At 46.9% G+C, this 14,366-nt stretch overlaps 3 protein-coding genes across 3 annotated transcripts in view; 1 reads left to right on the top strand and 2 right to left on the bottom strand.

Annotated features, from left to right (window-relative positions):
• GPBP1L1 (GC-rich promoter binding protein 1-like 1) overlaps positions 1-260 on the bottom strand; it is a 34,256-nt gene extending 33,996 nt beyond the window's left edge. The window contains exon 1 of the mRNA XM_014939349.1: positions 158-260. The gene's annotated coding sequence lies outside the window, so the exon portion shown is untranslated. The remainder of the gene's footprint in view (positions 1-157) is intronic.
• A 154-nt stretch (positions 261-414) lies between these two features.
• Positions 415-3,085, top strand: TMEM69 (transmembrane protein 69). Its single transcript, XM_014939416.1, has 3 exons — positions 415-722; positions 953-1,015; positions 2,071-3,085. Exons 2-3 carry the CDS (start codon positions 971-973, stop codon positions 2,797-2,799), a joined length of 774 nt encoding a protein of 257 aa, XP_014794902.1. The 5' UTR covers positions 415-722; positions 953-970; the 3' UTR covers positions 2,800-3,085.
• Positions 3,086-4,897: 1,812 nt separating this feature from the next.
• Positions 4,898-12,755, bottom strand: IPP (intracisternal A particle-promoted polypeptide). The gene is made up of 8 exons (XM_014939415.1): positions 12,418-12,755; positions 11,258-11,689; positions 10,804-10,959; positions 9,906-10,073; positions 8,965-9,102; positions 8,513-8,635; positions 7,636-7,856; positions 4,898-6,692 (listed from the first exon to the last, which is right to left on the bottom strand). The coding sequence occupies exons 1-8, from the start codon at positions 12,704-12,706 to the stop codon at positions 6,468-6,470; spliced, it is 1,752 nt and encodes a 583-aa protein (XP_014794901.1). The 5' UTR covers positions 12,707-12,755; the 3' UTR covers positions 4,898-6,467.
• Positions 12,756-14,366: the final 1,611 nt, after the last annotated feature.

Here is a 14,366-nt window from a genome sequence, read left to right as displayed (position 1 = left end):
CGGGGCCCCCGGCCTGGGGGGAGGCCGATCCCGGGCCGCTCGGAGGCCCGCAGAGCCGGCAGGGGGGTGGGGGGGGCAGGGGACCGGGTCCCAGGACGGCGGACAGCGGGAAGGCGCGGCGGGGCGCCGGGAGGAGGGGTGTGGGAGCCGCACTCACCGGCCAGGCCCCTCTCGCTGCCTCCTGCGGCCCCAGAACCATAACAAAGCTCTGCCCAAAATGGCTGCCCGGCCCTGCCCGGCCGGGGGCCGGAGGGGGCGGGGCTTGCGCTCGCGCGGGGCGGGGACGAGGAGGCGGAAGGGACACGCCCACCTGGCTTCCCCGGCGGCCACGCGGAGCGTTCTTCCCCCCCGCCTCCACCCCGCCCCACCAATCAGAGCACCGCCCTCGTCACCTGCCGGGCGCCACCGGAGACTACGCATTCCAGAAGGTCGTGCGCCCGTCCGCCACGCCGATCGGCCTGGCGCGGCGCCGCGGAGCATGCTGGGATTTGTAGTCCCGCCGGCATCGGGAGTGAGGCTCGCCCGCTGAGGCGATCACCGGAACAGAGAAAACGGGAGCGGCTCCCCCAGCCCCCGTGGCCGCAGCCTTCGGGCTGGGAGCCAGCGCGGCTTTTCGGTGCTGCTGGTGCACCGGGGACCTGTTCCCGCCCGGACCCGCACCGCCGGACTGCTTCCTGGGGCACCGGAAGCCGCCTCAACGAGGAGGCTGCAGGTTGGAGCCGGTGGGTAGTGCCGCGGTGGGGGCCTAGCCCCGGTTCCCCGGCCGGCAGCGCGGTCCCTCCGTGCCATCCCCCGGTGACCGCCGCCGTCGTGTCCGGGCTTTGGCTGCTCGGAGCCGCCCCTCTTCGGCGGAGCAGCGGGATCTCGGACCGGGGGGCGAAGTCTGCCGGGGAGTTGGATGTAAGACAAAGTCACCTGTTCGTCGGTTTCAGACCTTCTCCTTTTTTTTTAGGGCCTTGGTAAAGCAAAGATGTTTCCTCTGGTACAACGGTGCTGCTTCCGCATACCTTTCAAAGTAAGTGTCTGAAGCCTTTTTTACTGTCTATTTTTCTTTAAAACAGTAAAAGGTATGACTGGAGCATTGGAGAAGAAGGTGACTTTCAAGTTGGAGCAGCCTCATGTTTGTCACTCAGCTTTTCTGAGAGAAATCCTAGTTTCTACAGCAGCTTTTAGCCGAAGCGATGATAATTCTTTTATAAAATAAAATTTTATTGTCCAAAGGTCTTTTTTCCCCTTTTTGGCAGACTAGTGAGGGCGCAGTAGCTAGCTTCTGGAGTAACCTTGTCCTGCTTCTGTAATCATTTTATAGCTTACTCTAAAAAGGACTGATATATGTTAAAAATACATAAAGAATGCATGCATGGGTGGAAGGACGGGTGGGTATCAGAGGGCTGGAACACCTATGCTATGAAGACAGGCTGAGAGAGTTGGGGTTGTCTAGCCTAGAGAAGAGAAGGCTCCAGGGAGCCCTTATAAGTGATCTTCTGGTACCTGAAGGAGGCTACAGGAGAGATGGGGAGGGACTCTTTAGCAGGGATTGGAGTAATAGGACAAGGGGTAATGGTTTTAAACTGAAAGAGGGGAGATTTAGATTAGATACTAGAAAGAAATTATTTCCTGTGAGGGTGGTGAGACACTGGAACAGGTTCCCCAGGGAAGCTGTGGATGCCCCATCCCTGGAAGTGTTCAAGGCCAGGCTGGATGGGGCTTTGAATAACCTGGTCTGGTGGGAGGTGTCCCTGCCCATGGCAGGGGGGTTGGAACTCGATGATCTTTAAGGTCCCTTCCAACCTGAACTATGCCATGAATCTATGATATACAAACCTTTTGTGGTGAGTAAGGTTTATTTACTCACTATGAAGAACCTAGATGCTCTTCATCAGCTCACTTGTGGAAGCTGTGTCAGCTTAATCAGTTAAGTTAAAAACACCTGAAAACCAAGAGGAAGGGCAGATGGGATGTGACCTGGCCTGGAAAACTCCTTGGTACAATATTTCATAGGTAGTTAGGGTAACGGTAGATTTGAAAGCCTACATTGCAAGGTGTTCAGAACAAGTTTTATACTTGCAGCTCCAGAAGTCTACTGGTCCCAGAATACTACCATATGGAAAGAGTAAGACAACTTGGTCTTCTGTCGGCCTCCATCTGCAAAGAGATGTGTGTCATCTCTCAAGATCTCCAAGCCTCAACCTAGCATCAGTATATGCAACCAAGCTCCAGGCTTTTCACACCTCCCTCCCCTTCTTCAAGAAGAAAACCCCCAAAGAATCTGAGACCAAAGACTCAGGCGTATTGCAACGAAGCATGAAATTGCTACAGGATTCTCCAAAGCCAGCCCTTTACCTAAGCCTTGGGGGGCTAATTCCATTTGTTTCTGTGCCACTGACAATGGCCATCCAAGGGACCTACTACCCAGAGCTGGCATTTGCTCAGGTGATATACGGTGCCGTGACAGTCTCCTTCCTAGGAGGAATGAGGTGGGGGTTCGCTCTCCCAGAAGACAGCCCGGCCAAGCCAGACTGGCTGAACCTGGCCAACAGTACAGTTCCTCCTCTACTCGCCTGGCAAGCCTTGCTTTTTAAAGATATCACTCATGGTGCAATAATGCTAGTAATGGCCTTAGGGATAGCGCTACATTATGATGTTTCCCTTCTTCCTCCTTATCCTCGGTGGTTTAAAGTCCTGAGGGTCATTGGAACAGTGGTGATGGTATTATCGTTATTAGCTACTGCAGGGTTGAAGACTTTTTTAGAGCTGCAGCTAAGTGACAGCAAAAATAAATGGCAGAACACAAAATAATAAATCAATAGGCAAAAATTGTTAATTTGCCCATAAGGTATTTGTATTGAGTTCCAGGGGGAAATACTTATTTGTGCTTAGAAATCATGAGATGGCAGTGATCAAGATGCTTATTCTCAAAGCAAACAAGTTAGCTGGTTTAGAAGAGAAGGACTGTAAATAGCAATGACTTCTATGGCAGGCATGAGCCTGTCCTTATCTGTAGAAGGCATCACTCTTGAATGAGATGTTACCGACATATGAATTGCTCTATGCTGAATTATTAAAGGATCTGGTTTAACTATAATGCATGGTAATGTTCTGTGGGGAGAACAACTTGTGTAGTCATAAACAGTAACAAGGTGAAAGCAATTCTAGATGAATGTTTAAAGAAGCAGCAGAATAATATGGAAAAGTATGTGTTCACTTCCTGTGTTGTGGAATGGAACTCTTCTCTGTCTTACTTCAGCTGAGAAGGTGCTGTAAATGCCATGTGCTTCAGTGCAAGTGAGGTTAAAAAAGGACAGGGAAGGCTTGTTCACAGCAGCAAATCAAGGTCAGCGCTCACCTAAAATATGTCATCCAGCTGCTGCGATGGAGTGGGGAAAGGTAGAAGGGGAAGCTCTGTATCTTTGACAAGGTGCCACAAGAGACAGAAGGGAGCTTCCTACTCAGGCTTAATTCAATAAAAAAAGGATACCAGGGCTGTCTTCCTAGGTTTTGTTTGGACTTAGGGTTGCCTAGCTAAGGAAGCTGCATGTGACATAGCCATAAAGATCTGTCATGCTCCTAAATTAAAGTACCATCCGTTGAAGATAGACAGAAATGTATGATATGACACAAGGACTCAATCGCTGGCACTAAAGGATTAGATAATGGGATTGAAAGCAGTTTGTGTCTTCTCCTTCCTCAAAACTCATTTTATTTGAGCATCTGGGCTAGGTGCAAACAGACGTGTAGCCTGCAAACCCTCCATGATGGGATTCAGTTATTGAAAACGCTGGACTTTGTGCTTATATTCTTCTAACACATCATTTTGGGGAAGAAGATACAGCCTAAGCCACATGGGTTTTCTTTCCTAGCCTCAGCTGCTTCAAGAAACCTATGAAATTGTATGTGGGAATATTTACTGTGGCTTTTTATCTTAAGTATTCTTTAAGTACAGTATAAGATGCAAAAAGAAAGCTGTAAAGCGACATCTACACACAATCTTAGGACCAATTTAGAAAATCCTCCTAGTTCTTTTAAAGCACTAATCCTCATTGTCATTCTACAGAGACTAATGCACATACTGTCACTTGAAATTTATTATCTCTTCGTTCTGCAAAGAACAGACATTTAAGAAACCTGTCTATCCTGAAGGTACAGTATTGCTGAAACAGCAACTACGTACATGAACCTCTAACTTTTGTAACCTGTTAACCTTTACTTGTTAATAGCATCATACCTCTGAAATGGCGATAAAGGAAGTAAAATTGAGTTCGTAAATGAAAACAGTTGTTTTATTCCTCCTTAGACATGGCATTTTTTAAGATGGGCCCAGAGAAGAGTACTGCCTTTGGCTTGATTTGGGGAAAGAGGCGCTGAGTATCAGAGACCATAATCAATCAACTTCAAAGTTTCATTCAAACATGACAGAATCAACCACAAAAACTGGAGAAGGTAACTTCATACAACAGCAGACTCCCTCAAGCTCCACTACACAAAGTTTTCAGGTAGGGATCAGAAGTGAACTCCCAGTTCCTAAACTAATAAAGTAGAGCTAATGTAATATTTCTCAAATGGTTCGTGAGGGATCCTGAAATGTAAAGAAGAAATCCTAGGAAAAATTTGATCCCAGAGAGGGTTGCACAGAGCTGGCAAGGCAGCCAGACTGCCAAGAAGTCTGAGTGATTTTACACTGAGAAGAGAAATAACATCAATATTTTACTACAGAAGCATGTTACTTACACCTTTCAAATAGTCAAGACTTATAACCAATCTTCCCTAGTGTCCCACTGGGAAATAGGATTTCCAGTTAAAAAAAAAAAAAAGGAAAAAGAAAAGAAGAAAGTAGCAGTGAAGCAGTGATGACAACTCATTCTGACTGGAAAGCAACCTATTCAAATGCATTCCACAGTTCTGAAAACGCATTTTATTATGAAAAACTTTTTAAAACAAGCTTCAACTTAGGGAAAAAAAAGATAATAAACATTAGTTCACACACATAAGAAATCTTTTTGAAGTAAAAGCACACACAAGATTATAGAATGATCAGAGAAATGAATGTTCCATCACCTACCATGTTTTAGCCTGGCAATCTCCCAGCTCTGTGTTAGAACATAAGACCTAGATTCTTAACGTACCTGCAACACTCACCTTGGAAGCTTTTATTCATGTATTAATTTGTTAATTTTACATGGGGAATATTGACCTAGACAGCATGAACGTGTCCTTGTCTACACAGAGCAGGCTTCCTGTTTTGTGACATTCCAGTTGTGGTTTTGTGTTGTAGAATAACACTGTCTATCAAAGGTCAAGCAGCCTTGTTTCAGACTCCATCCAGATCATCCACAGCTGGGCAGAAAATGCAACCCCATTGTACAAAACCCAACTTCAAGTAGGTTAATTAAATGGATCTAGAAATAACTCCAAACTCCTCGTAGTACTGTTCTATTAAGTGTATCCAAGCTAAATACAAACTCCTCCTGACAAAACGCAATAATCACTTTAATGCTGAATGCAGCTAATTCTATCACAAAATGCTCTGTCTGCGCAAATTTGGAAGAAGCAGGATACGAGATGTAGCAAGGAGGAACCTGTGTACCTTGAAGAAGAGCATGTATTCCAATGTCAAGTCTCAGCATGTGTCACACAGGGTAAAAACATATTTAACTAAGGAAAAAAAAAAGGGCAAAGGCTTTCCCTATATTTTTATACTAAAAGCAGTCCTGAACAGAACAGCTAATCCAATGAATAGCATTTCTGTTTAGAATTCAACAGAGCTTACACAAAAAGGAGCTCTACTATCATCACTGATGCCACTGAGAAGAAAAGCCTGTGCTGGAGTGGAATGACATTATTAGAACTGTGAGAATAACCTTCCAGAACTGGAGATTTCCAGCGAGGTGGCCAGAAAGTAAATACCCAATTCAAATTTAATTCAAATCATGTCCAGCTGCAGAAAAGAGCCTCAAATGCATCAAAGTCATAAGCAGAGGTACCAAGTGTTCCCCATCTGTTATCTTCTGCCAGAAAAGAACAACTCATGCTAACCAAGTAGCCCACCTGCTCTTACCTCCTGATAACTTCTAGCTACCCGTCTACAGCAGCCTCCTTCCAGTTCATAAGGTCAGCTAAAGACGCTAGTTTTGGTGAACCTTTGAGAGTTAACAACCTGTTTAATGTCTCTAATGTGCTGGAATGATTTCTTCAGATTTTCACAGGGCATATTTGCCACTTAATTCAGTGAGCTTAATCCAGTCATAAGAGGCATTTCTACCCCTAACAGAGACAGCCATTGGATAAACCAATTTACTTCGAAGGGCGAGGGTTTTAGAAGTTCCTTTTTCTCAGGAAAAGCCCTCTGATCTAATTTTCCTCTGTCTCTACTTGAAGCACCTGTGTTAGAAGAGGTTTCTGGCCAACAAAACCAGAAATGCTAGGAGACAGATTTACTCATTCCTTGAATGAGTTTTCTTCCTTGTGTTCTACAGCATAGCTACACCTCCTTCGCAGCGGCTGGTGATCATGTTGGCAATTTCAGTCCAACTGTCCATATGAGGGTTATAAACTTCAACAGAGTCAGAGGTTACCGGAGCAGCAAAATCATGGCTGGGAGCTCGGCCTCCCAAGGCATAAAGAAATCCATTCACAGCCACGACACAGACACCAGCTCTTGGTATCTTCATCGATGCAACGTCAACCCACTTTTCCTAATAAGAAGGTGAAAAAGTCAACAAGTAGTTTTAGGCTGAGCCCCAATTCTGACAAAAGTAACTTTTAAAGCTTAAAGTCTGCAACATATACAAAGAACACTATGAATTCACAGGCTCAAATATGGTATGTGTACAGCATCAAGAGGATTATCAAGACTGAAATGACTACACTTTCAAAAGTGGTCCAAGTCATGGTAGTCACTAAAAACCACATCACATACTGTCTGCACACAACAACCCTCCCCTTCTTCAGACACTACAAGATGCAGTCTGTCTCCAAAATAGAGAATGGTCCAGAGTTTGAGATGTGAAATAAGGAAAATTAGATGGCAAAACAGAATGGCACAGTGGATCGTGTTCTGCTTTTGACACCAGCTACTGTTCCAAAGAGCATCATATAAACATGAGCAGTAACAGTCAGGAATAATTTCTTATCTTATTGAAATGCTTAAGTGTTCAAAGTGATTTTTCTAGTCATGCTGAAACACCACCACTTTTTGATGCAGCAACAAACATCTTCAACAGAAACATCCTTTGTAACAAAGGGCAACTCTTACTTTTTCCAGGGATTTTTTTTCTCTAGTCAGATTATCGATCATTTTATTACAGAGAGGGAAATCTATCCCCCCATCTTAACCCTATCAAGTATTTACCAAACTACGGTATATCTATGCATAATCAGTATTGGTTTGCTTTCTGTTTCCTAAAAGCATGCATATGATCTTCATGAACGCTCCACTAAGTCAGACAGCAAGATTCTACAGACTGGTTAGGACAGACAGACACTCACTGACGCTTTGTTTCACTCAGATTACCAGCCAGCAGTGAAAAGAAAATGGAATTTCCAACTTTTTTCAAGAAAGGAAGCATGCTATCTCTATGGCATCTTACACAAAGTTGATGCAATCTACATTTATGAAAGGAAGGGATTCTACCATACCTCTTCAAAGGAGTATCTTTCTACAGTAGCAAGTGCATCCTGAGATTCATTCCAGCCTCCCACAGCATAGATACAATCATTGAGAGCAGCCACACCAAGATACGCTCTTCGGGTACCCATTGGAGGGAGCTCAGACCAACGTTTAGATATCGGGTCATAGACTTCAACAGAACGTAGCTCTACCCCTTCACTGCTGATACCACCAACAACATAAATCAAACCTGCAAAAACAGAGTTTCTCCTCTGTTAGGTTTCATAACACAAAGATTTGAAAGACAGAAAACGTTTGTCACAATAAAAGTTCCACCCTAACATTAAGATGGCTTAGAGAATGCCAGATAAAAATCCTCCATTTGTCCAGTAGTAGCATACATAAAGCTTTTAAATGAGTAGCTTGAGGCTTGAGATGAAAACAATAATTAATCAAGCACAGAGGAGAGAATTCAGAAGGCTGCAACTGCTGGCCAGACCTGGATCAAATACATAATAAGCACATTTATAGATCATGTCTGCCTTAAAATAAACTGTGGCAACTCTTTGGATTATCACAAAGAAACACAAACAAACCTGAATATGGAAGATAAATAAAAGCAGTATCAGGAAGGACAATCAACTGTTAAAAGACTAGCTGGATGACCATACTGTCAACCATGTAAAAACTGTTTTCATGAGCTAAAAGGCAGAAGATAGAACTTTATAGTTTTTGAGCTCTGCAGCATTAAAAATATGGTACTAGAAGAACAAACAAATGAGGTACAAGCATGTGCAACTGACAGCACAGAACAAGACAAAGGTAAAAATTCATGACTGAAACATAAAGCTTCAAAATCCAGTGGCGCTTGGAACTGTTTATGAATACAAACTTAACAATACTCACCTTGCATTTCACAACACCCGAAGTTGTAACGGGGAACAGCCATGTTTCCCACCACATCCCAGCTATTTTCTTCAGGATCAAATCTTTCAATTGTGTTGCCAATCTCTGATCCAACCCAACCTCCTGCAAATAATAGCAAACACAGCAAAGAATTTAATGGCATGAAGCTGTGCCTTAGCTGCATTTTCAGACATGCGGTGTCTAAGACTGTTCTGGGACAGACTAATTTTGAAAACAGCATGCAATCTACAACGGAAATAACTTATACCTGAACAATAACTAATCCACAAAGATTCAGTATGCCAATGCTCATGTAGACATATGTTTTTCAAGACCTAAGTGTGCAAGTTTGCAACACCAAGATGTAATATTTAAGACCAAAGCAATTTACAAGTTCCAGGAATTAACACCTTTAAAATTAACTTCACCTTAGAAAAAACTCCAAATCTTACCCAAAGCATAGATAGCACCATAGCACGTACACACTCCCAGTCCAGAACGGGGATGGTTCATGGAAGCCACAGTGGTCCACTGCTTAGTAACAGGATCATAACATTCAGTACAGTCAAAAATCATTGCACTGTCCTCACCTGCATAATAAGAGCAAGAACTGAGTCAGTGGAAACACAACGTTTTGCACTGCAGATAAAGAATCATTCTTTAACTCCTTCCAGGACAGAGAAAAATTGAATACGAGATCTTCCTTTCAGCTAGCCAAATGATCAAAGCAGCAAAAGCTTTGCTTATACCCAGACTGAATCATTGCTAGGAACAGTTTTCATCAACAGTTCCCTGATGCATTACTGAAAACATCAGAGAGGTGAAAAACCACAGTACCACACAGTTTTCACTCTGCAGCACAACTGACAGGGTTTTCAACACCAAAGAATGTGTTCTGCGGTGACAAAAACAGTCTACATATGCATTCTTTAATGATGGGCAGGTAGAGCTACTTGTCACATCCTTGTGCAAACACACATAACAAGCCTTTCCAGGTAGTCAGATCACAAGTGGCCTGCCCTGTACTACTGCCTTTTATGCTGTGTGCTTCTGCTAGACTACAAGTGAAGAAAGAAATGCTCTCAGTGGCGGTACACAAAGTCTGTAGAATACCCAACACCTCTTAGTACATATGCATATGTCCATATGCTTACCTGTGAGTTGCTATACCATGAGGGGAGAGAAGCTTAGAAAAGATGGGCAACATCAGAGCCCAAATGGGGATTCACAGAGCACTGTCGGCAGACAGCCAAGGAACCACAATTATATCTAAAAGTTGGATTATCTACTGTTGGGTTCCTCAGAACCACTTAGAGGAAGGATAATTTTAAAAATCTCCATCCATGAGTCCTCTGGTATCCATGTGACAAAGAAAGAACATTTCAGCTGTTACCTCCAATGGCATAGACCATTCCTCCCACCACGGCCACACCCAGCCCACTCCGGGCCTGGTGGAGAGAGGACACTGTGGTCCAGTAGTGGCTGAAGGTGTCAAATCGCTCCACACAGCTGAGGGCTCTGCTGTCACTCCAGCGTCCTCCTTGCAGTCGGTTGTACCCACCTAGAAAGTAAGTGGGATCAAGACTGAGTAAGAGCTTACTGCTCATCCCCATGCACCTATATCTAAACCAAAAAATGCAGTAACAGTCATTAGCCACTTCTAGTAGGAATTGGACTTTTCCAAGTAGCATCGTTTCTCCAGCACACAAGGAAGAACAGTCACTTTGAGGGTCATGGAACTTGTGCCTGAGCCAATCACCATAAAACTACAAATATTACCCTTCATGTTCTTAATCAAACACAGAGACCAGCCAACAGCTGTTACTCCCTGCAGGGTGAAACAAGAGCATTCCCTTCCAACACAAAACTGCAGCTTTGGTGAAAGATTGCAATTTCAAGTATCCCATCACATGAAATAGAATACTCTGGACAGGGAAAATTTCAACCACCAGAAGAACAAGGTAGTGCAGTGATTTTACACACAACATTCCAGCAGTGAACTGTGGGCAAATCCTCTGCTGATCTGCAGATTTCCATACAAGGCAAATCATTTCTAGAAGGCAAACCTAGGCTCTGAATCTCATGTCATGATGACATGAAATATGAATGATGCCCCTCTGTGCGCTTCTAAGCAGAAAGCAGCTAACATGGTAACTCAGCCAGCTGAAATATTTTGCTATTTTCTAATCTTTTGATTAAAAAAAAATAAATTCCAGTATCTCCTTTAGTACTGTAACACGAGATACTACTTTATAATTTGTTTTACAAGGTTCAAACAGCCACATTCTAACCTACTGCATAAAGGTACTTCCTGGCTTTCCTCCGGGGACGACCTTTAGAAGCTTGCAGAAAACTGCTGACCTTGTTCTCTTTGGGAGATTTACAGACTTCACAATATTCTTTCAACAGAGTTTGCAGGGCCACCCGAAGGCTGAAATCTGGAATACCTTGAGGAAAAAAGCAGACGAAAAAAGGCATACTGAAATATTACAGTCAATAAGTAAATCAGTTGTAAAAGAGTTACTAAACAGCAGGCAAATCAACACTGCCTACTTTTATAAGACTTTCAAAAGCACGCTTTTAAAGTAAGCTGTGCTCATTTGTTAAAAAGTAGAATTTGTTTGAATATAGTAAATCATCATGCTATTAATTTTAAAAAGTCCATCAAAAGCCAATAACTCTGACTGACACATCATTTGCTCAAATCCAAACATCTGATATTTTTTCTCCTCTTCTTTCACTTACTTTCTATGTATTTTAGTAGCTTTTGCGCTGGTAGTAGAGGGAATCGAACAGGCTCCAGTACTTCTACGACGTATTTCTTTCTTTTCCCTACGTCCTTCAAAATCCATTGCATTGCCGCTATGAAAACCTGGTACTCGTCCTCGATGCTTAGGTCCTCACTTCGCAGGATCTTAACCAGCTGCTCTTTTGTCAGCGCCAGGAACTCATCCCCGCTCTGCACCTCCAGGAAGTGTGCATGGATGTAGCTCTCGGTGAACTCCATCAAGTCGTGGCAGGCGATCTGCTCCGAGAACTGGAAGAGGCCGATGCAGTTCAGTGGGTCGATCTGCCCCTTCAGGAACTCACAGCAGAGCTCCACCACCTCAGTCAGCTGCAGCATGTCGGCGGCGACGATCAGCTCCTGAACGTTGTGCTCCCCGATGCTCACCACCCCTGCGGGCAAGGCACAGGACAGTGGGACTCCGCTCAGGGTTGTGGTCATGGGGCAACCACCACCCCAACCCCAGCCCTCAGGCAACCGCCATCCTGGCCCGGCTGTCGGGCAACCGCCATCCTGGTCTGGCCATCAGGCAACCACCACCCCAGCCCCACCTCAGGCCCTGATGTCGGGGCAACCACCATCTCAGGCCCCTGGCCATGAGGGCAACCACCATGTCAGGCCCAGTTGTTGGGGCACCCATCACCTCAGGCCCAGCCATCAGGGCACCCACCACCTCAGGCCCCTGGCTGTTGAGGCACTCACCACCTCAGGCCCAGCTGTCGGGGCAACTGCCATGCCAGCCTGGCCATCAGGGCAACCACCACCTCAGGCCCGGCCGTTGGGGCAACCACCACCCCAGGTCCAGCTGTTGGGACACCCACCACCCTGGTCCCTGGCCGTCAGGGCAACCACCACCTCAGGCCCGGCCGTTGGGGCAACCACCACCCCAGGTCCAGCTGTTGGGACACCCACCACCCTGGTCCCTGGCCGTCAGGGCAACCACCACCTCAGGTCCAGCTGTCGGGGCAACCATCACCCTGGCCCCTGGCTGTCAGGGCAACCACCACCTCAGGCCCGGCCGTCGGGGCAACCGCCACCTCAGGTCCAGCTGTCGGGGCAACCACCACCTCAGGTCCAGCTGTCGGGGCAACCGTCCCCGCCGCCCCCTGTCAGCCGTTACCTGTGTAGATGAAGTCGAGGAGCGTGTTGAAAGTGTCCGCCTCGACGCCGGCGATCCGCACCACATCCCGGCCGGACTCCTTCATGCCGCCGGCGAAGAGCGCCGCGAAGTAGGGGCTGCTGGCCGCCAGCACCAGGCGGTGCACGGAGAACGCCTCCGGGCCCACCTCCAGCCGCACGTCGCAGAAGCTCTGCCCGGCCCGCAGCCGGTTAATCTGGGCCAGGAGGAGGCGGGCGTGCCGGTCGGAGAAGGAGCCCCCGCCGGCCTTGGCCACCGCAGCGCACGCCATCGCGCTCCCGGAGATGTCACCCCCTTCCCTCTCCCCCCGACCCCACCGCCCTGAGGGGCAGCGCTGGCGCATGCGCAGTGGCTCCCGGCGCTGCTCGGCGCTGCCCGCCCGCGGCGCATGCGCGGTGGGGGCCCGGGCCGGTGGCGGGAGGGCGCGCCCGCCCCGCTGAGGCGAGTGCGGCTGGCGACGGCGGGCTTCCTCAGAGACGGCCGTGCTGAGGGGTCCTGTGCTCTGAGCGCCCTTCTCCCTCAGCGGGCGTCGGAGGTGGATCCGCCAGGCTGTGGTACGTCCGTCTGATCCTTTGTCTGTGTTCTCGCCTGGGCATTCGGCCCCGTGGAGGCCGTTCACCCCCACAGGCACCGCTGGCTACCGCACCGTGGGCTCGTTGCCTGCTCTGTGGGGTGGTTTCTTGTCTGTGGTTAAAGCTGGTCCCCTGCTGGATTCACTCGCCTCACCTGGTGCCAAGGTGACACTCGAACGGCAGGTGTGCCATCACCATATTCACTGTCCCTCAGCCATATTCCCCTCAGGCATGCTTTTGCAAACTGGGTTCCTGGCTGCCTTAATCTGTGCTTGTGAGAGAAACGTGGCGGTGCTGGGGAGAAACCACAGCTACCATCTGCCTGGGGGAACCCCAGAGATATGAGGTGGGGGAACTGCCTGTCCTTAGCTCCAGACTGTGGCGTCGGAGCCAGCACTGACCAGAGGCAGAGCCGGCCCACGCGCCCTCTTTCTCTGTAGCGTCACGCCATGTTTGGGCCTTCCTCTTCATTCCAGCACGGATGTTTCATCGCAGCGTCCTCCAGCAGTACCATATGGGGTACTGGGGTCAGCGCTGATCCTGAGGCAGAGCGTGCTTCCGTCTTGGTCTGTGTAATTCCCTGAGTCACTGCATGCCTGGGCACTGACCGAGGGATGAGCATCACGTACTGAGTTACACGCACGCAGTCACTGGGTCCGGCAGAGCTGGTGCTGATTCTGAGACAAAAGCATCCCTCCTGAGTTTTCCACAACTGTTCCAGCAACATGACATGCAGCCAAAGCAAAAAGCAATCAGAGAGCCTCTTGGAACGCTTCCATATCTATTTACTGGGAGACTGGGAAAGAAAAACATGTCTGCTTACAGTTACAATGGTCGTGGCCCCTCAGGCTTTTCTCATGATTCTGCGTTTCATTGTAATAACTTTTAAATGTGCTTCTGGAAGGAATCTGAATTGTGATACTCTCTGGGGACTGTTGGTTTCTCTGTTCATCAGCGTTACATTCTTGACAGTAGGGTGTTAAAATTACCTTTGGAGCTGGTCTTAAAAAAATACCCACAGAAAATATAGATCTAGATAGAAAAATAAGGTTTCGGCAAGCACACACAGTTGGATGCATGCTGATATAACTCAGTATACATGTTAAGCTAGGCTAATAAATGCATTGAGATTTTTCTTTCATTGATGAATCAGTAAAAGAAACCAGACCCCTCTCGCGCTGACATTTTATTCATCGGAAGTGGCCTGTGAGTAAAAGGCTTAGAATTCTCCTAAATGCCAGTGGCTCAGTCGTTGGCTGATGTCAGCTGTTAGACACTTGGCCAGTACTAGGATTTCACACCATAGTGCCAAATTTTACAGACAGAAAATAGCGTTGCTGAGACTGCTAATTTTGCCCT

This window comes from Calidris pugnax, unplaced genomic scaffold (assembly GCF_001431845.1).
Source record: "Calidris pugnax isolate Ruff unplaced genomic scaffold, ASM143184v1 scaffold18, whole genome shotgun sequence".
Lineage (NCBI taxonomy): Eukaryota > Metazoa > Chordata > Aves > Charadriiformes > Scolopacidae > Calidris > Calidris pugnax.
Note: the sequence above shows the minus strand (reverse complement) of the source record. Positions and strands in the feature narration are given on the sequence as shown.

Bases quoted from the DNA above. Each gene is read 5' to 3' on its own strand.
- TMEM69 (XM_014939416.1), top strand. From the start codon at position 971: ATGTTTCCTCTGGTACAACGGTGCTGCTTCCGCATACCTTTCAAA. The intron at 1,016-2,070 runs GTAAGTGTCTGA...TTATACTTGCAG, and splicing joins GCTTCCGCATACCTTTCAAA to CTCCAGAAGTCTACTGGTCC.
- IPP (XM_014939415.1), bottom strand. From the start codon at position 12,706: ATGGCGTGCGCTGCGGTGGCCAAGGCCGGCGGGGGCTCCTTCTCCGAC. The intron at 10,074-10,803 runs GTTAGAATGTGG...CTTACTTTCTAG, and splicing joins GAAGTACCTTTATGCAGTAG to GTGGGTACAACCGACTGCAA. The intron at 8,636-8,964 runs GTAAGATTTGGA...TATTATTTGCAG, and splicing joins TGGTGCTATCTATGCTTTGG to GAGGTTGGGTTGGATCAGAG.